We start from the raw sequence: 22,507 nt of genomic DNA on the forward strand, positions 1-22,507 counted from the left end.
GAGTAAGTGCCTTTACCTGCTGAACCATCTTGCTGGTCCAAAACTATCTTTTTAAGTTTATTTGTTTATTTTTATACTATATGTGTTTTTGGCTTTGCATATAACTGCGCACCATGTACATGCAGTGCTGAAGAAGCCAGAAAGAGTTATAGAAAATTGTGAGCTGCCACGTAGGTGCTGGGAACTGAACCTAGGTCTTCTGCAAAAGACCAGATGAGCCAGAGCTAACTACTGAGCCATCTTATTACATATATATCAATGCTGTGGATTGAATCCAGCGCCTCAGGCATGTTAGAAAGGAGCCACCACTGATACACACTCTTGTCCAAAACAAAGACCTTGATTCGCTCTCTCCATTTTCATTTAGGGTTCTGTCCCACTGTGTAGTCCTGGCTGACCTGGAACTCACTAAGATGCACCTACCCCAGGAATACACTAACCTGGACAAACCCCATCCTTTACCATTGTAGTACATGCTGGGATACCATGATTGTGGCCGGTCGTCTTTTTCTTCAACAGTTTATATTGTTTTGAGGTCTTTTCACCTGAGAGCTCAACCTGCATCTCTGAAGATGATTCTTTTTGCCCCAGCAACTATCAGCAGGGTGTCCTCAAATCCCATGCAGGAACCATGGACCCATGTGCATTCAGTTAGACACATAGGAAGACCAAAACTAAATTAAATTCCAAAGCTTATTTATGGAAAATGTATTTTAAATTACAATAGTTAAAAAAAAAACAAATCTAGGTTAGGAGTGTATTGTTAAGATAAATCTTTCTGCCAAAAGCTGTCTGAGCCCCACCGCCACGTGTGCACTTTATGCCAGGCAGCGAGATGTCTCCGTCAATTCTAGAGTTTATATATTATCCTTCTGTGGTCTTTGATAGAGTTGAAGACAGATAGTTATGGTTATAGTTTTCTTCAGTTATTATAAAAGGTAAGTTATCGTTTTATTTTAGACAGAAAAGAGGAGATGATGGGAGAAGTACTTATGTGTATGTTTATCTTATTGATTGTTAAATAAAATACTGTTTGGCCAATGAGACAGCAAGTTAGATGGGACTAGGAGTCAAAGAGGATTCTGGGAAATGTAGTAGAGAAGTAGTGATCCAGGCAGGAAGTGACATAGCAAGGAGACTCATATTTAAGTGAAGGAGAAACAGGAAGGGTCCCTTTTAGCCCTTCTCCTCCTCCAGCGGCAGGATGTGAGCCACCGGCCAGGAGGGACACCAATAAGACGTCCGATAAGATAAATCTTATAAAACATATAGGTTTATGATAATTAAGACTGAGCTAACAGATGAGGAATCCTAGTCATTGGCCAAGCAGCTTTGAAAGTTTCTGTGTATTCATTTGGGCCTAACTCGAGCGGGCCGCTGGCGTGGGGGTGGGGGTGGGGCAGGCGGCTTTTGACAGAAAGATTTATCATTACAGTGTATCTCAGTAGCAGAGCACAGGTTCAGCAATACACAAGGCCCTGAGTTTGATCCCTAGGACTGAGAAACAGCATAAAAGGGAAAAACATTACTAGGCAGGATTCCCTGTTCTGTTTCCTTGTGGGCTGAGAAGTGAATAATCCCAGTCACACCCTCTATCATGAACTACAGCACAATGGACCGAACTCTCTTCAACCAAATAAATCCTTCTATCACATTGTTTTTGTTAGGTATTTAGTCACAGCAATGGGAGAATAATGCACTAAATAAGAGAATGCTCAAACATTGAATTATCTCCAATGCCAATTATGAAACGGTCTAACATAACATCAATTAATTCAAAAGAAATGTGTTCACCAATCTTACCTACTATTATTGTGTCCAAATACAACAAACCAATCTCAGGACTATCACCTTCACTCTCACTCAACCCACCTTCCTCATTCTACACATACATCTCTTTTAAGCGGAGCCTAGCAACTATTTTATTACTATTTATTTAGAAAAACAGATATCACTACTTCATAAAAACTATAATTTTTCAAAAACTCCATCCTATTAAAAAAAAAATCCCATTCCTGCTGTGCTGCTTAGTTCTGTTAGCTTTACAAAACCTGGAATTGCCTGTGAAGAGTCTTGCTGAGAGCATGCCTATGGGGGATTATCCCAATTATTAACTTATAGGAAGACCTATCCCATTATGGGAGGAAACTAGCTGAAAGCAAGCAGATAAGCAAGAATATATATATGTATGTATGTATGTATGTATGTATGTATGTATGTATATATGTATATGTATATGTATATTTACACACACACACACACACACACATTTGTTTTTTCTTTTTGGTCTTGATTGTGGATGTGTCTAAGTTCTTGCCATGACTTCCCCTCAATAATGGACTGTAACTTGCAACAGTAAATCTAATCTCTCCTAAATTACTTGTTGAGATATTTTATCACAACAGACATGAAATTAGAACACTCATAATCTACAAGCTATCTTCTGTCTCCTGCTGAGACTGAACACCCCTCTAATGTGGACCTGGGTGGCTTCCCTAGGCCTGCATATTAAAGTGTGGTTCTTAAGCCTGATGGTGGTGGCACACACCTTTTCTCCCAGCACTTGGGAGGCAGATGCCAGGACTGCCAGGACTGTTACAAAGAAACCTGTCTCGAACAAAACAAAAAGTTTGGTTCTCAGCTCGCTGCCATGGAGAAGGGGGTGGGAGGGTTTATGTCACTGAGGGTATGTCCTTAAGGAGACTTGGGAACTCTGCAATGTCTTCTTTCAGTTTCTGAACAGACGTGAGGTAGCAGCTTGCTCCACCAGGTGGTCCTTGCCCTACTGCATTGACCCCTCATCACAGGTCCCAAAGCACCAATACTGACCACAGGCATAAATGCAAAGCCACAATCCACGATGAAGCTCTCCTCATTACAAGATATAGTCTTGGGTATGTTATAGTACAGGAAAGTTGAGTAACATTGGATAACTCCATTAAAATCTTATCTTTTCTCCGTTCTATTAAAAAACAAAACAAAACAAAACCTCATACCCTTAAATCAAAACCCAAAACTCAATTTAAAAACCCTGTCACAATGCCACTACTTCCTATGGATCACCTGTTCATTGGTACAGACAAAATAGCAAGTTCCAACTGAACAAGAGAAAGGTGACTTTAAAAAATACATCTGTGTGACATGAACTTTGGGGTCATTACAGAGCTTGAATATGCAAGCAGTAAGCTGGGTGGCAGCATGAAATTCCTTACCTATTTGCCTCCAAAACAAAACAAAACCCAGGGGGTGCACTATATGCTGGTTGTCTTAAAAAATTGTTTTAATCAAAATCAGGTTATTGTTGCCCTCAGAACCAGGCCTTTTCACTGCTTTGGATACTAGGCCTACTGACTGAACAGATGAGAGTGGGGAACTTCAGCATTTATGTGGTTTATAACTGTATTCTTGGAGCTTCTCCATCCTATAACTACAACTTCCCAGTGGCCTGCCTTTCCAGAAGTTACAGGATTTTGTCTTTGGACTGGGGAGAGGTCATGGATTTATGGCTGAAAAATACAGTTCTGTGGTAGGATTTGCTCCAATCTGCAACTGTGTTAGTTAGCTTTCCATCACGGTGACAAAATACCTAGGACAATCATCCTATTGGGGGGGGGATCAATTTGGGGAGGTTTAGTCCGTGGTGCTCTGGGTCCTTTTGTTCTCTCTTTGTGGATATGTGTGAGAGCCCAAAATAATGGAAAACTGGTGATGCCACCCATCTTCTGAGTCACACCAGAGACTCACAGGCATTCTGACTAACCCAGGAATAGGCAACATCTTTCTTTCAGATGGGACAGTTATCCCTTTTCAGCACTTGGGAGGCAGAGAGTGACAATCATAGCTACTATTTCATTGCAAGCTAACAGGAAATCCAGAGAACCCTCTTTCAGAATTTCTCTAGATTTCCAAGACCCCCTTCGCTATAGAAAACTATACAAGTTTTTCCTTAAACATCAATTTTGCTAATTTTTATTCCACCAGAAGGTAATGCTCAAACTTCCTTCTAAACTTCAAAATAAAAATAGCCTTTAATTCACTAAATAACTGTGGGTTAGTCTTGGAACACAAGTTTAATTCAAAGAACAAAGAACAATGCAGCATTGGGGGTGAGTAAAAACTCAAGATTCTTAGCAATGAACCGTAGTTTTAAAATCTGCTTGGAAAATAACTACACAGAAAATTCTGTACTTAACTATTAAATATTTGCTGGCAGGCTGCAGAGATGGATCAGCAGTTAAGAGCATTTGCAGATCTTGCAGAGGACCCGAGTTCAGTTCCCAGTCGGTAGCTCACAACCATCTGTAACTCTAGGGTATCTGACACCCTCTTATGGTCGCCACAAACACTGCATGCACGTGGTATACATAATTAGATGAAGGCAAGCACTTATACACATAAAATAAAATAAAAACAATCCTGTAAAAAATATCTGCTAACATCTGCAGTTTTTGCTTTCACATCTACTCGTCTTTCGGATCAGAAGACCTTCCCACGTGAAGCTGTTCTCAATGTGGCTCTTAGCAGGCACCCTACACCTACACAAATGCTCAGATTAGCAAAAATTATCAAAAGTCAACACTGCTGGTTATTTGGACACCAGGAATGCCTTGGCAAATTCTTTCAGGATATTTATATCAGAGACTATGTATACAGAATGCCCACTCGAATGTCATGATGCTATTTTGAAGCCAAGAAACAGATGATTACTAAGAGAAGGATTAGACGCTGTGACAGCCAGCTTCCAAGACAGCCCCAAAGAACCTTAGCTCCTTGTACTTCCACCTTTAACCTGTCCTCTCTTACAGTAACAGGGATAATGTGTGCATTATAACAAATGCAACAGAAATGACAAGTGTGTGGAGCTGGAGAGAGGACTCAGTGGTTAGGAGCACCAGCTGTTCTTCCTGGAGACCTAGATTTTACTCCCCACATGTACTTGGTGGCTCACAATGTTCTATAACTCCAGTTCAGACACAGTCTTCTGGCCTCCAAGGGTATGGCACACACAGTGATACAGACACATGCAGGAAAAAAAATTCATAAATAAATATTTAAAACAGGGGAGAGAGAACTAGCAGAGAGGCTTCTGAGGTGAGGTCACAGAGAATGTGGCTGTGCCTTGCTTTTCCTTTTGATTCCTCACACTGGGTAAAGCAAACTGTCATTTTGGGAGCATCCACACCAGATCACATGGTGAACAGTGTCTCCTGCCAAAGTTCAACAGTGACTTGCCAGGGCTGTGAGTAAGCAATCTCTGGAAAAGATCCTGGAGACAACTAAAGACCAGGAGCCTGAGAACCAGATCCACCCAAGAGAAGCCACTCCCAACTCCTAACCTAAGCAAACTCTAGAGAATACTTGCTGGGAATGCAGCCCAATTGAAAGGGTGCTTGCCTAGCATACATAGAAGTCCTGGCTTTTGTCTTTAGCACAACATTAAAACAGGGCATGGCAAATTCAAGGTAAACCTGGGTTACATGGAACCCCTTACCAAAACAAACAAAACCCAGATCATTTCCTATTGTTTTAGGTCACCAACTCTGGAAGTGAATCAGGCAGTAGTAGCAGGCTGTACCATAGCACACCCAGTAGTAAAGAAACAACTCACCTTATAAAACTAGATAAAACAATTATACGACTATTGCAGAGATATGATATGATCAGTAATTTTTATGCAGTAACAGAAGTCCTTGTGGCAAGACAGCACTGAAGGTAAAGGTGCATGCCACAAAGCCTGTATTCACAAGGTGGAGGGAAGTGACTCCAAAAGTTGTTCTCTGACCTCCATACATGTGTCAGACAGACAGACAGACACACACACACAGAGACACACAGACACACACACACATAGACAGACAGACAGACAGACAGACAGACAGACAGACAGACACACACACACACACACACACACACACACACACACACACACACACACACACACACACACACACACACAGGTCCCAACTACTCAGAATTTGCTTAAGGCCAGCTTAAGTGGCATGAGACTCTGTCTCTGATACAGACAAAGAAACAAAAGACGGGGTTCCTTCTAGACCACCTCACTGCATCCTTTTTAAAAAAGTTTTTGATTACAAGTTTTAGGTCCTGTGAGGACCTGTGACACCAGAATAGTGGAAGGTGCCCCTAAGTGACAGACTGACTCGGTGACCTAGAAAAGGCATCCCTACTCCATCACATACGGTTTTAATTCTGACAAGCCCAGCCTCTGGCATCGAAAATCCAACTAAACATGTTTCTTATTTCTGTTCTTACATACACTTTGAAGCTTTATCTACACATTTAGAGAGGCTCTGATAATGCGTCAAGACCAAACATCACACCAGTCAAGAGTTACGACGAACAAAAGGCATTTAGACCCATAGACCCAAACAACAAACACAGCCACAGGAGAAACCAATAAACTATTTGCAAATATTCTTTATGCAGAAAATGTCAAAATATTTGCAGCCTTTAAAGGCTCCTGTAACTATTTTCACATGTCAGCCAGATGACACAGTCCTTCCTGTGCCAAGAATTTGACTGAGTTTAAAAAAGAAAACAAAACTCCAAATTACCACAGTATGTGCACAGAATCAATACAAGTTCACATTCAGCTGCTAAAAGGTATGCAGAATATACATAACTCACAGACCTAAATAAATACTAACAAGAAAAAAGTCACAACATTTTTTTCTTTTTATGTGTATGTACATGTGGAAGCTGGCAGGCAATCTCAGGTGTCACCCTCAGACAGGCTGTCCACCTCCTTTGAGAGAGGGTCTCTCACTGTCCTGAAGCTCACACCCATTAGTCTAGATTGGTGACCAGTAATCCTGTCTCCATGCCTAACACCACACCCAGCATTTCTATATAGATTCTGGGAATCAAGCAGAGATACTCAAGTACTTTGGCAATTGAGCCCAGCTACTAACTCTCTTTCTAAGACTGATAAGGTGGTTTCCTCCCAAGTGTTAAGGATTATAATCATGTACCATCACACCACGTTTATTCCATATTAAATAGGGATCAAACCCAAAGCTTGATGCATGCTAGCCAAGCACTCTGCTAACTGAACCGAATTCCCCCAGCCCCATGATCTCAGTTTTTAAACATGGGTGAAGATGGAGTGCTACAACCATTTGAAAATATTCTGTAAGTTACATAACCCTCAAAGGTTACTCATCTGGGATCACCCTGCTTGTTATTGACGGGAGGCCACTGCTCAGCCCTTATTTATAGACAAGAAATCATCTTGCCTAACCCAGGACTGAAATGAAGATAAGAGCAACAGATTTGCAAACAAGAATCACACATGCTCAAAGGGTCAAAGTTAATACCACTCAGCCAATATCCCAGGGGCCACGGTGTCTGCAGTGCTTACTGGAGTGGACAGAGAAGTAAGCCTTATGAGCTGGGAGCAGCAACTGCTCCACCCTGGCACAGCTGAGGTGCTGGGAAGCTTCTGCCTGTGGGCCTGGCTGCTATGCTTACAGTTGCCTGGTTGTTCTCTCTGCCTTTCTTAACACCCAAGAAGGAGGTTCACCCAGGAGTGTTTACAGAGCCTGTTTCTTCCCCTAATGGTCTCCACTGCCCCATGTGCACTCCTGGATGAACTGCAATCTGACCCTCAGCCTGCACCTACCGTGTCCAATCTCTGCGCTGAAGCCACCTAAACTGGCTGAGAGTACAAAATCATGAAATCCCTTAAAAAGTGGACCACAGGCCCAAAAGTTCACCACTAGATAAAGTCCTAACATTCTCAGTTTGACTGCTAAGGCAATCTCAGACTGTGGGAAATCTACTCAAACTGCTGAGCTAGTATATTCTTAGGAATTAATAAGGACCATAATTTTCCATATGAATGCTTATAAGGTAAGCCATTCTAAAGATGGTAAGAACCATTTAAAAAAACAACAACACAGTGATAAATTATTATGAAGGAACCTATAAGTTACCACAATTACTTCTTCCAGAGTAATTTATTAACCATGGAGGAGAGCAAATTTGCAAGCTACATGGGAAGTAGTCTGCTGTGTCATGGAGTCTACATTCAGAGGCTTTGAATTTTTTTACAGAGAAAAATGTTAGAAGCCAGCTGGAAGGTAGTGGCCCAGGCCATTAATCCCAGCACTTGGGAGGCAGAGGCCATGGGATCTCTGTGAGTTTGAAGCCAGCCTGGTCTCCAGAGTGAGGTCCAGGAGTCAATCGGAGCTACACGACACAATGAAACAGTCTCCAAAAGACAACAAACAAAAAGTTTTGCCCTGGGAAGTATGTGTGACCTAGGAGGAGATGATGCAGTCTGTAGGAAAGCTTCACAGGAGGAAATAACCACAGATGATAACTAGTAAGACAGAATGGTAACCATTTTTAATTTAAAAAGCAGATTTTTAAGAAAGCAAGATGGGGGGGAAGGGATTGACATGTGAAATTATAATTCTGTAAAAAAAAACAAACAAACAAAAACAAGATAGGTCAGTGGATAAAAGAGTTTGCCAACAAGGCTGACAATCTCAGCGTGATCCCAGGATCCCAGGTCATGAAAGAAGAAAACCAACTAAATGTCGTCCTCTGTCCTTCAAACGTGTGTGTACCATGGTACGCACAAGCACATAAATACACAAATAAAATAAATAGAAGTAGATCAATGGTAGAGCACTTAACCAGCATGTATTAAGTCCTAGGTTCAATCCCAAATTGGGGGTGGGAGGAATGAGGGGAAACTTTGGGGCTGGGAAGATGGCTTGGTGGTTAAGAAAGCTTGTTGCTCTTCCAAATGACCCAAATTCAGGCCTCAGCATCCACACTGGTCAGCTCACAATCAGTTCCAGGAGATATGACACTCTCTTCTGGCTTCTAAAGGTACCAGGCATACACATCTGTAGGCAAACATCCATATACATAAATAAATCTTCTTCTGAGCTAATTGGGAGTATGAGGGTAGGGGAGAGGGAGCTGGGAGACTGAGAGGGGGAGAAGAGGAGGAAATGGGGGACCAAGAAGGTTGAGTCGGGGGAGGAATAGAGGAGAGCAGGATGACAGATACCATAACAGAGGGAGTCATTATTATATGTCTGAGGAGAGATCTGGCACTAGGGAGATTTCTAGAGATCTACAAGGATGACACCAACTGACAATCTAAGCAATAGTGGAGAGGCTACCCGAAATGCCCTTCCCCTATAATGAGACTGATGACTACTTTATATACCATCCTAGAACCTTCATTCAGTGGCTGATGGAAGCAGAGGCAGACACCCACAGCTAAACACTGAACTGAACTCTGGAACCCAGTTGCAGAGAGGGAGGAGTGAAGAGCAAAGAGGTCAAGACCAGTTTGGTAAAACCCACAGATACAGCTGACCTGAACAAGGGGGAAGCTCGTGGACCCCAGACTTATGTTGGGGAGGCAGGCCAGCATGGGAACTGATCTAGGCCCCTAAACATGGATGTCAATGAGGAGGCCTAGGCACTCGATGGGACCTCTGGAGGTAGATCATTTATCCCTGGCGTAAGAAAGGACTTTGGGAGCCCATTCCATGTGGAGGGATGCTCTCTCAGCCTGGACATATGGGGGAGGTCCTAGGCCCTGCCCAGGATGATATGACAGACTTTGGGGATCCCCAATGGAGGGCCTTACTCTCCCTGGGGAGCAGAGGGGGGCTGAGGTAGGGGGCTGGTGGGGAGTGGGGGAGGAGGAGGAGAAGGAGAAGGAGAGGGAGAAGGGAATGACATGTGAAGCAGCTTGTTTCTAATCTGAACTGATAAAAAAATTCTTGGGGAAAAGAGATATATGCATCAATACAAATACAAAGTTCAAAATAAGGAAAAACAATAGAACTTGATATATATTTTGTAAAACACTGAGCAAATATGTTCCTTGTTCAATAATTTTCTTTTCTTTCTTTCTTTTTCTTTTTTTTTTTGTTGTTTTTTTGTTTTGTTTTGTTTTGTTTTGTTTCTCGAGACAGGGTTTCTCTGTGGCTTTGGAGGCTGTCCTGGAGATCCACCTGCCTCTGCCTCCCAAGTGCTGGGATTAAAGGCGTGTGCCACCAATGCCTAGCTTTTAATAATTTTCAAACAGGTAATAAAATTGTTTTGTAGCTATTAAAATACATGTATTTTTTTTGTTTTCTTTCTTGTGTATACCTGTTTATATGTGTGTGTATACATGCTTGTGTGTATGTATGCATGTGCAAGCATGTGTTATGTCTTTTTGTTTGTATGTATGTGCCTGTCTATGTGCCTATGTGTGCAAATGTGTATATTATGTGTACGTGTTACCCGTGTGTGGGTGGGTGTGCACGTATGTCCAGAGGCCAGAAAATGACATCAAGTGTCCTCCTGTATTGCTCTCTAACTTATTCCCTTGAGACAAGGTCTCTCACTGAACCAGAAGCTGGCTTGTCTCCACTCCTCCTTGTTAGGGCTACTCATCAGCACACTCTAGGCACATATAGCTATGCTCAGTTTTTTTACATGGGTACTGAAAGTATGAGTGCAGACCCTCACTCTTGCACAGTGAGCACTTTTATCCACTGTTCCATCTCTCCAGTTCTTCTTTGTTCTGTTTCTTTTTGTTGGTTGTTGATTTTCACCCCCTGCAGTGTTTGGGAATGGAACGGGGAGGGGGCGGGGGGGGGGGGGGCGCGCGGCTGCATACTAGGCCAATGTTCGATCTACCACTGAGCTGGAAAATCTCTTTCTGTATTTTTGGTTTTGTTTCAACATTACTTCTCAAGCTTTACTACCTCCAAAATTTGACAACTCTAGAAAAAGTGATCAAGACTTCAGTTCAATTCATAGGGGTTAGCACTCATCGCTACAATACTTTAAACCAGAAAGCCAAACGGACTTCAAACAAAAGAGGTCTTGATCACTTAGGTGTCTCATCTTCTCAAGTGTCTTTATCAAGTGGCAACACTCTTTCCAACTATGAATAACTTTCTTTTCTTAGAAGTCTTTCTCCTGTTTCCCTACCAAGCATTATAATCACTCCAAGCTCCCCCATTTGCCCACCCACCAACCATGGCCTCGAAGGTACCTGCCCCAGCCACATGCTAATCCTCCTACAAACTGACTTCTTCCTGAACAAAGTAATCAACTCGGTGAATATCCAAATCTATCTTCCCTGGCAAATTCTTAACCATGGAATCAGCATTGGCATGCAAGGATAAATCTCTTGAAGGAATTTATTTAAGATTATTTATTTATTATGCATACAATGTTCTGTCTGCATGTTTGCCTGCACACCAGAAGAGAACATCAGATCTTATTACAGATGGTTGTGAGCCACCACACCGTTACTGGGAACTGAAGTCAGGACCTTTAAAGAACAATGATCTTAATCTCTGACCCATCTCTCCAGCCCCTCTTGGAGGAATTCTAAATCAATATATATTAACTATGAAAACACAAAAATAAACTTAGCCCCTGTGTGCACCATTAGCAAAATACAACCATTAGCAAAGTCTTAGATTAGAGGCCCTGAGTTTAGTCCAAAGACCTAACGAAAAAAAACAGTGAGAATGAGCCAGGTGCGGTGTCCTATACCTTTAATCCCAGTACTCGGGGAGGCATGGGTAGGAGAGGATCTCTGTGAGTTCAAGACCAGCCTGGACTGGTACCAGAGAAACCCCGTCTCAAAAAACTAAAACCAAACCAAACCAAACACTCACCACAGCAAGAAACTGCTTCATGTTTATAAATTATCCAGTACTTTCTTTTCTGGTTTTAGCCCGAGGTTCCACTATACATACCCTCAACCATTTTATGAAAGATTCTCCACCCTGAAATGACAGCGGCTGGCTCCACACACCATGGCCATTAGTACTTTATCTGACAGTGGACAAGAGATCAATCCAGAGGCAACCCTGGTTAAGGAGTCATGCATGTGGGCATGCCTGTAGGTCTTGTCCCTGTGGTTGGGACTGCCCGGGCCATCCAGACTTTCGCTTGGACAGTGTGTAGGAAAGATCCCACAAACAGTTTAGAAATATTGCTGTCACACCAAGGACTAACTCTCCAGGTTTCCATGAATGTTTCATGACCCCTGATATTCCTAATCTGTGTAAAAGGTGTCATTTAGTTTAGGCTCTCCTCTTCAGGTAAGTTGGCCAAATAATGGAACCAAAACTCACAGTAAGGTGGCTCAGCAGATAAAGGTCTTTACCACCTGAGTTCATTCAATCCCCAGGACTGGCATGTAGAAGGAAAGAACTGATTCCCCAGTCTTCTGACCTCTACATATGTATAATGGCACATACGCTCAATTGCTCTTTCTGGCTGGCACTGGCTTGTGCTCGCTCTCTCTCTCTCTCTCTCTCTCTCTCTCTCTCTCTCTCTCTCTCTCTCTCTCGGTTCCCCTGAGCTGGAGTTACATCATGGACTCTGAACTCAAACTCAGGTCCTCTGCAAGTGCAACAAACATTTTGGCCTTTCTTTTTTTTTTTTTTCTTTCTTTCTTTCTTTCTTTCTTTTTAAGGACTTGCTGCCAGCACAAGAAACACACCAAGAGATAAAAACAACTCAGCTTGGGGCTGGAAAGATGGTAGTTTGGTAGTTAAAGAGCATTGGCTGCCTTTCCAGAGGACCTGGATTCAATTCCCAGCACCCGTATGGCAACTCACAACTGTCTATAGCCCCAGATCTAAGGTATCTGACACCCTTATACAGATATACCTGCAGGCAAAACACCACTGAACAGGAAATAAAAAATAAATGGCTGGGTGGTGGTAGTACAGTCCTTTTGGGTAGAGGCAGATGGATGTCTATGAGTTAAGGACAGCCTGGTCTACAGAGTGAGTTCCAAGACAGCCAGGGCAACACAAAGAAACCCAGTGTCAAAACAAAACAAAATCAGGAAGGAAGGAAGGAAGGAAGGAAGGAAGGAAGGAAGGAAGGAAGGAAGGAGGGAGGGAGGGAGGGAGGGAATGAGGGAGGAAGGGAGAGAGGGAGGGGAGAGGAGAGGAGGGGAGGGGAGGGAGTTAAACAACTCAGCTGAAGAACTCAGATTTCAACAGACACCACCCACCTCCTGCATCTCATACCTTCTTCTCTGAAACATTTCTCTCCACTACTTTTCTGAGTGCACCCAGGAAAAGACAACAAACAGAAAGACCTCAGCAGCTGGTAAAAAAGACACTAAAAATCTTTTTTTTTTTTTTTTTTTTAGTTTTTCGAGACAGGGTTTCTCTGTGGCTTTGGAGGCTGTCCTGGAACTAGCTCTTGTAGACCAGGCTGGTCTCGAACTCACAGAGATCCGCCTGCCTTTGCCTCCCGAGTGCTGGGATTAAAGGCGTGCGCCACCAACGCCTGGCCTAAAAATCTTTTAAAAAAAAAAAAAAAAAAATCAAATTTTGAGGTGCAATTTCAACTAGCTCCAGCAATCTTTTTTGACCCAATCATAAACTGCAGATTCCCATAATGGTATTAATAGGAGACAATTTTATAGTATGAGGCAGTGTAAGGCTTGAGGATGTAGCCCACTGAAAAAGAGAAAAGAGCCTGGGTGGGGCCAACATCACAAATGCAAGCAATCAAGTCTATCAAAGCAGGAACAACAGCTAGCTCTGCTGCCTTGTTGCACAACCAGGAGGACCTGAGTCAGATCCAGGCACTCAGGTAACACACAGTTAAGGTGCAGAACGCCTGTAACCCCTGGCCCCAGTGTGTACAAAACTACACTCACATGCTCATACACTCATAGAGAAATGTCCACACACAAATAAGTATGTGTTTAAAGGGGGGAAGCTTGATAACCTAAAACCCCGCAAGGCAGAAAGAGAGAAACAGTTCCTGAAAGCCATCTTACACACTTACACACACAATCTACATTGGACCTGACCCCAGTAAAATGACTTTACAACTCTCTACATGGATCATGAATTAATTAAAGCAGCCGTGGCAACATTATTCACTAACCTTAAAGGGTAAAAGATACCAACTTTTTCATAGTAATCAGTCAAAAAAAAAAAACCCTAAACTAATAAAAAAAAAAAATTAACGTTCTAGATTCACAGTGAAACTAGGTAAACCATTTTCATGAGCAAAAGTCTCCCTGAGGTGAACAGTTTTCAAAAAGCAAACAAACACATCCCCTCTGGAAACAAACCAAGACAGTACCTTAGGAAAGAGTAAGTTTCAAAATACCAAGCCGACTGTGATGCACTTACCATGTAACAGCCAATAAGGAAGGCGGCGTTCGCTTGTTTCCTCTGATCCGTGCCGGTAAAATGAATAATTTTCTTTCTCAGCATTGTAATGGACTGCGTCAAAACAAACTGTTGTTAGTATTTTCTACCTTGTGACAAATTCTACATCTCACAGGTATAAGCAGTCTGGATATCAGAGCCTCTCTAAAGGTACTCTCGGGTACCATGGTAATGAGACACAGTGAGACATTAGAATGACTTAAAATTAAAGGGAGAAAGAGAAATAAATGTGAATACCTATATCCCTAAAGACAGGAAGGCCCACCTGGTCATTTCAGAAAGCTATGGGTATAGAGTCAAGACCTCTTAACACTTAAGAACAAAAACGGATGAATCCAGAGTCTGTGGGGACTAAAGTTTTCCCTGGAGGCCACTGTCACTCAACGGTGCCATGTTTTTCTATGGAGACATAAGATTATGGCATTATCCACAATTAGTGACATAGGAATAAATGCCCCAGTGACAGGAGATAGATTCAAGAATCGGGAAAGGTTGGCTCAGGAATCCCTGTTTGCTTGAGACAGGGTCTCACTAATAACACTGGCTGGCCTGAGCTCAGTATGTAGACCAGGATGGCCTTTCAAGTCATAGCCACACACCAGCCTTTACCTCCTAAATGCTAGGATTAAACCCAGTACCCTGATCTATTTGCTTCTTTAATCCTGGGCTGGAGAGATGATTCATTGATAAAGACCTGGGTTTGATTCCTAGTACCCACATGGCAGCTCAAGTCTGTCTGTAACTCCAGTTCCAGGGTATCTGATGCACTTCTTGACACCCAAGAGCACTGTACATACACTCATGAAAAATACTCATATACAAAAATAGTATTATCTCTTTAGAAAAAAATTCATCTCTAGTTCCAAAGCCAGTAAGTTAGAAGGATATACCGAACAAAGACAACCCACAAGCCAGCAACTGAAAGGCCTCTTCTTAATTTATGAAAATTAAGTGCACACTGGGGATCTATATATGTTTCTCTGTGCATGTTACCCATCAACAGGAAAAGAAGTCATCGCCCAGCAGGTCCCCAGTGGTGCTTCACTAATGAGAAATGAGTCAAGGCGAGAACAGAGCACGTTCAGCTCAATTTGAAAGCACTGCTTGTCTGCATGTCCCGGTGTCTCTACTGTCACTGTGTACTCTTTTCCCTTAGCGATTTATATGAACTAACGGATGTAATTCGACTAAAAACAAAACCAAAACCTAGCCAACCATTGACAGCACAGGCACCCTCTTCTTCCAGGGCACTCTGAAACGTACTAGCTAAACGGGCAGTGAGGTTTCAGAGAGGCTAATGACTCAACTCTCCAGTGCTTCTAGCAAGTCATTAGACAGGAATGCACTCATTTCTGGTGGACACAGAGTAAGTCTCCAGCAGGCTAGGCATGAAGGTGCATGCACAGGTGCACACATGCATAGATAGATTTACTGTTTCAAAACTAAAGAAAAGGAACAATAGTTGAGAGGGGAGAATGATATTTAGCCTCTTGGCCCTGTAAGAACAAAAGGCTGCCACTGACAAGTGGAAAAGGGGCGGGGACCCAAAGATAGAAGGACACAGATGTTTACTTTGCTATTTAAGAGACCATGGGAAGAAGTCAACTCTTGTGTCTAAATGTGTAGTGAACACAGCTGACGTTCAGGAGGGTAAAATATCTCCCTTACTCACAAACGTGTAATGACGTTAAGCAAAAATAAGTTATTTGTTTTGCATAGGTCCCCGGTAGGTAACCCATTGATAAAGTTTTTGTTTAATTCCTGCCAACAAATTCAGTATTTTCTACTTGAGAATTTATAATGACTAGTTACTTTTTTTTTTACAATTTGAGACATGGTCTCACTATGTGGTCCTAGCTGCCCTGAAACTTACTATGTAGACTGGTCACAAACTCACAGAAATCTACCTGCCTCTGCCTACTAAGTGCAGAGATTAAAGGCATGTATCAATATGCCCAGCTAGGCACCCTGTAAGTGTCTGATGGGTAATTCAGAGCTTTTTAAATAAAGGAATGAGATTTGTGTTCACACTATGTACACAATTGAGGCAGTCTCGAGAACATGAAAATGACCCTTGGTTCTCTTACTGCCCAGTCATTCGTGTAATGGGTCCAACCTGCAACTCACACTCAGAGAGGGCAAAGCAGAGTCTAGTCTGCTTTCCTTGCCATTCATCAGTGCTCCTCTTTGAAAGGGAGGCAGGGGGCTGGAGAGATGGCTCAGAGCTTAGGAGCACTGTCTGTTCTTCCAGAGGTCCTGCGTTCAATTTCCAGCAACCACATGGTGGCTCACAACCATCTATAATGAGATCTTGTGCCCTCTTCTGGCCTGCAGGGACACATGCAGACAGAAAACTGTATACAAAATAAATAAATAAATAAATCTTTAAAAAAAAAAAGAAAGGAAGGAAGGAAGGAAGGAAGGAAGGAAGGAAGGAAGGAAGGAAGGAAGATGGTCAAAGCTAGGGAACAATATCTCTTGTCTGGCTTCAGTTCCCATTAGGTCAGACAAACAGGGACCTGGTTGACGAACTGCCTCTCACTCTAAGCATCAACCCAAAACAGAATCAAATAACCCAAATATAACCCATTCCATTGAAACTAGAAAACAAGTTGCATGTGTTGGTGTAGCCATGAGGGGATGCAGACACTTCTAGGCTAGTCTGGGTTACGTTACATGTAAGTGTGTCTCAAAGCCCAGAAAAACCTCTAAAGAAGAAAAAAAAGTATGCAGTATATAAGTTTAGAAAAAATTATTTTATTAATATTTTTAATATATGAGTGTTTTTTGCCTGCATACCTATGTATGTGTACTATGTGTCTGCCTGGTGCACACAGGCCAGAAGAGGATGTCATGTCCCCTAGAAACCATGGGACAGACAGTTATGAGTCACTGTGAGCGTCCAGTGCTCTTGACTGCTGAGCCATTTCTCCAGACTCAGAAAAATAAAGTATATATTCTAAATACTACTACAGTGATTAACAAGACCCCTGCCCCCTTTTTTTGAGATAGACTCTCACAATGTAGGTCAGGCTATACAGCCTCATCCAGTCACTGTATACCAATGAACTCACAGCAGCCCTTCAGGGTGCTAAAATTACAGGTGCATTCCACCACACCTTTAAACTTTTGGTATGTTTTCAAAACACACTTCAGTAGGAAGCTAGTTTCTTGGTAAGGCTTTTCTGTTTTTTTAAAGATACAATCTTTTTGTCTAGCAGGGCTTGCCCAGAACTTGGGACCCCCCCCACCCAAATGCCCAGAAATCCAGCATGTACCAACACCAGCACACCTGGTCTGAAACTATTTTGTTTTGTAAGAGGAAGTATTCTTTCAAATTCTGAATTTTTTAAACACTCTTGGTTTACTCTAAAATGTTGCTGAGTGATCGCTGCAGTCAAACTTGAACTTAAAAGATTTACCTTGAGCTTCTTATTTATCTTGCAACAATATCTGTAAACCATTGCCAGGTTGAGCGGTCCAAAATCTGCATAGAAACTTTAAAAAATGAATAGAAACAAGTATGAATTAGCTGTTCTGAGTTTAAATGCTCCTAAAAAAAAAAAATCAAATTATGGCAAGAAGGCATCCATCAACCCAAATTAACACGGGCCATACAGTTCTAAGGTCTTGTCCTTCTAATACTAACAGAAGGAATATTCTGGTAATAAACACCTACTTAAATAGACAAGTGGGATAGAGTGAGGAGAGCTCAGCCAGCATGCACCAGGCCTTGCTGCCTTCCCCTAACACACAACACACACCCCCAGAGGTGTAGACTAACTCTAACCTCAATTAAGAAAATTGTTCTTACACATATTTCCCACTAGCAAAACCAGTATCTTACATGTTCATATCTGAGACAGCTCTTCAGTGCAAACTCTTACAATATCAAATCTCAGTATTTAAACAGAGGTTCTCTCTACCCTCAAAGATCTATTTTATTACCAAGAATTGCAGCACCCAGCTGCAAGTGGTCATCAGATACACGATTTTCCAAGGCTATGTCGTCTGTACTCATACCAAGAGACTCTTCAGAACGGTTTAAAAGTTTCAGTCATAAGAGGCAATACTTACTTCTCATACTCAAGTTCATTATCTATGCTGAAATAATGTTCGTTTGACGCACTCTTTGGTCTGCTGTAGAGAATGGCAAAACAAAGGCGATCTGAAATGGAAAAATTGCAATGTTCCTTCCTTCAAGCTATTAAAAAGTATCCCAAGTCAAGACCCAATTCTTTTCTGATGAATTCAAAGATAGAAATAATCAATTGTGTCATGCCCCACCCCCATGATGGGAAAGGTGACAATGTATAATTTTTAAATTGATTTTGTGTCCATGTGCAAATACCCACCCCCCACCGTGTTTCAGATGGAAAAGGTGACAATGCATAATTTCAAAACAGTCTTTCTTTGGTGAATAACAATAAATCAGCAAAAGTTTAACAGAAGAAATTGCCTTAATCTGTAAGTTTTTTTTTTTTTTTCAAGACAGGGTTTCTCTGGGTAGCTTTGGAGCCTATCCTGGCATTCTCTCTGGAGACCAGGCTGGCCTCAAACTCAGAGATCCACCTGCCTCTGCCTCCCGAGTGCTGGGATTAAAGGTGTGCGCCACCAACACTGGCCTAATCTGTAAGTTTCTACAGTGGTAGGTGATATTTCATACAATGATGCTGTTTTGACTTCTGAAGCAAAACTAGACTTAAGTAATCTCAGGAAATACAGCACACGTTTGATGGCTGTAGCCGTGCATTAAGTTTATGAGGAGACATACATAAAGCAGGAAACAATCCTTTCTAAGTAAAAACAAAGAATGGTTTCAATATTGTTGATTACAGCTATGCAACACAAGGTGTGTTTACCCAAATCTTTTCATGGATGTGCATTTTTTAAAATTTTGGCATCATGGCTTTGAGTTTCTTACACATTACTGTTAAAAAAAAAAAAGCAATGGGAGGCCAGACTGGGATGGAGTTTGTTGCATGAATGCAGTTAGACTGCTGGAGTTTATTTAGCAAGAAGGGCAGTAATATTCAAAGGCTTCACCCTTACCTCCACCCCCCCAGAACAGGGCAGTATCTAATAATAATTAGATCCCAACACTCAAAACATGGCAAAAAAAATCAAAGACAGCCTTTGAAATACACATTATTTTCAGACCAACTTGTTAGGAGTAAGAAACAACACAAGCTGGTACATCCTAACCCCTAAACGGTAATGAAAACTTTTCTATGTGTTGCCTCCACTCTTACAACTGCTGTACATATGTCCTAGTAAATCCAACAACAAACTTCTTGAAGCCACATTCTAACGGTTGACAGGACTATAGTCCTTTCCAGCCACAAATGACCTTTGATCCGCAGCGCTCAGTGCCTGGGCATTTCACTAGCTTCCAAGCGTGGGTGGAGAGGGTGCAGGGCACAAAGGTCATACGCACACTAAGGTGTCGGTTTGCCCCAAAGTCATTAGCCCCCGAGGGGAGGCCAATGGGGAGCTCGAGCAGCAGATCGCTCCTCGAGCTGGCCCGAGCCCTACCCTACCCTGAGCACTCACCTCGGATCACCTCGGCCACCCGAGGGGTCCCCGCGCCCTCCCGGCTCATGACTCCAAAGCATCTGGAAGGCAGGGCAAGAGAAGGACCCCGGTGGGTCTGGGGATGACCGGCCACGGGAAGAAGAATGCGAGGGCGACCACACCCCCGAAGTTTAAAAAACAGTGAAGTTTAAAAGGCCTCGCCCATGCATGGGCACGGCGACGCCCTGGCGGGTGACAAGCAGCAGCCTGGGAGCCAACCCCGGAAGTCCAAACTCTGGGACGTCCCAGGGATGGCCATGTGCCAGCGTCCTGCAAAAGAGGCCAGGCCCACAGGTACGCGAGGCGAGGGGTCAGATGCCCTGCAAAAAGAGAGACCTGGCCCACGAGCACGCACAACCAGGGCCAGCTGTCCGGCAAAGGAAGAGACCAGACATACAGGCACGCGTGGCCAGGGGCCAGCTGTCTTGCAAAAAGGGCCACTAGGCTAGCTCGGTACACAGGGCCAGCCCAAAACCCGCCAGCACGCAAGACCCAGGCATGCCTGATGAAGGATTTGGGGCCAGGCCGACGCCAGCCTCCGCCACGGACTCAGGACTCCCTCCTCTCCACTCCTCCCTCTGCCCGCCACCAGGGGGCGCTGCACGGCCAACACCACTGAGCGTCACCGCTTGGATCAAACAGGCCTCTGGGCTCTGCAAGACTGTTTTAATAGCAAGGTGAGTTTAGCCTGCTAGAGTTGAGCAAGACAATACTCCCAGCACTTGGGAGGCAGAGGTGGAAAGAAAAAAAAAAATCAAGAAATCAAGTCAGTCTTACCTAAAGAAAACTCAAGGCCAACCTAAGCTGAGAGTCTAGTGTGTCTCAAAAAATAGAGGTTAAGATGGCTTAGCAGGTAAAGGTGCTTACCCCTCAAAGAGGCAAGCCTGATGACCACAGTTTAATGCCCAGAACATTAACGGTGGAAGGTGAGAACCAACTCTACAAAGTTATCCTCTGACCTCCCCAGCACATCGGATGGGCACGCACGTGTGCGCGCGCACACACTATTTTAAAATCAAAAGTAAACGTACCACTCAGGGTAATTTGCTATTTTAAAGGTATGGGAATGGGCGGGGCGGTGGTGGCACATTCCTTGAGATGTTTTTTACTCATTTCTTTATTTTGTGTGGTATTCACCTTGTGAGTTCCAGGGATCAAGCTACAGACAGTCACCAGGAATCTGTGCAAGCTCCCCTACCCATGAAACTATCTCACCCACTAGTCCTGCTTGCATGTTTAACACATGGATTTAATGTGTGCCTTAAAGTGTGTGTACATGCAAGTACTGATATCTAAAGTCAAAAAAACTGCTCAGCAGTGGACACCTTTAGAGCAGGAGACTGGACTTGAAACAAAGATGTGTAAGAGAGATTTGTGCCTTTTATGCCTTTTGAACTTTGGGTTACATATTATACATTGAGAAGGACAACATTCTGAAAAACAAACTTGCAGGCTAACAATGTTTATGCAAAGCTAACTCCCTTAGAACTGTGAAGCACTTTAAGAGGATGCCTGGAGGGGGAACTTTCCAAACACTGAAACCTGTGTGTGCTTTCTAACCATTCTTTGGAAATTCCGAGATTTTTTGTTTGTTTTATTTTTGTTGTTTTTTGATCAAGATATGTCTGTGTAGCCTTGGTTGCCCTGGAACTAGCACTGTAGGCCCCAGGCTGGCCTCCAACTCACAGAGAACAGCCTGCTGGGACTGACGGTGAGTGCTGGAATTGAAGGCATGGTGCGCTGCCACCACTGTCTAACCGTTGTTTTGTTGGGTAAAGGCACTTGCAACCAAGCCTGACAACCTGAGTGCAACTCCTGGTATTCACATTGTAGAAGGAAAGTACTACTCCCTGAAAGTCATCTTGGGACCTCCACAAGCACACACAAGCATGCAGGCATGTGCACATGCAGCCATTTAATTAAAAAGTCTTGGGGGTCTGAGGATGTACAAAGTACTCATCTAGTAAAGTTGAAGCCAACAAAAAGTCCTGGGCTTTTTGTATTTGCTGGTTTCAAAACAGTTATCTTGGTTGCAAGCTTTATCAAGTGAGCGCTCCACCAACCAGCTCCATGTCCAGACTAAGAACATCTTGGAATCAGTTTACCATGGAAAAACATACTTCTCTAGGGTGATGGGGGGGGGGGGTGTAAAGGAAGCTTTTGTCCCCCATCAGTGTGCTCAACTCCCTTTACCAGCATATGCTCCAGTTGACCCGAGATCTATCTATCCATGCAGACCCAAGGATAAGTAAAGCACCAGTCACTCAATTCTCAATGGAAAATGTGTTTGTAACTCTAGCCAGTTGCCTTTGCCACCCCTCCTTCAGCCTTGTGACTCCTGTAAAGTTTATGCCAACTGACCAAAGCAAGAGACCCTGAATCTTCCCTGGAGGGAATCTGCCAGCATTGCCTCACATGCTCTCTGGCTATGTGAAAAACTCCAGTTCACATTCTAGTTTCAGCTGGAGATGCAGTGCAGTGATACAATGATGCCCAGCACCCACACCTGTAATCTCACCACTTGAAAAGTGGAATCAGTCTATGGCCATACCACCCTGAATGCGCCCGATCTCATCTGACCTTGGAAGCTAAGCAGGGTCAGGCCTGGTTAGTACTTGGATGGGAGACCACCTGGGAATACCGGGTGCTGCAGGCTTTGGGGGCTGGAGAGACGGCTCAGGGGTTAAAGAGCTCCAGCTGCTCTTCCAGAAGTCCTGAGGTCG

At 43.2% G+C, this 22,507-nt stretch overlaps 1 protein-coding gene and 1 non-coding gene across 17 annotated transcripts in view; one reads left to right on the forward strand and one right to left on the reverse strand.

Moving 5' to 3' along the window:
• The window catches only part of Cdc14b (cell division cycle 14B), a 96,047-nt gene that overhangs the window by 46,814 nt on the left and 26,726 nt on the right, over positions 1-22,507 (reverse strand). For 11 of the 16 annotated variants that reach the window (XR_003484156.2, XM_027409628.2, XM_035443041.1 and 8 more), the window contains exons 2-4: positions 18,288-18,378; positions 17,633-17,708; positions 14,172-14,264 (exon numbers count right to left, since the gene is read on the reverse strand). Coding sequence is in view for 15 of the 16 variants with exons in the window: in XM_027409628.2 (XP_027265429.1) it covers positions 14,172-14,264; positions 17,633-17,708; positions 18,288-18,378 (260 nt within the window). In the remaining variant the exon portion in view is untranslated. Of the gene's footprint in view, positions 1-14,171; positions 14,265-17,632; positions 17,709-18,287; positions 18,379-19,763; positions 20,339-22,507 lie in introns of those variants that run through there. The other 5 variants (XM_027409635.1, XM_035443042.1, XM_027409634.2 and 2 more) reach the window with 4 other exon arrangements.
• On the forward strand, positions 22,322-22,440 carry LOC113830952. The gene has a single exon (XR_003484283.1). It is a non-coding gene; the product is annotated as a 5S ribosomal RNA (ribosomal RNA).

The sequence above is a fragment of the Cricetulus griseus genome, chromosome 3 (genome assembly GCF_003668045.3).
Source record: "Cricetulus griseus strain 17A/GY chromosome 3, alternate assembly CriGri-PICRH-1.0, whole genome shotgun sequence".
NCBI lineage: Eukaryota > Metazoa > Chordata > Mammalia > Rodentia > Cricetidae > Cricetulus > Cricetulus griseus.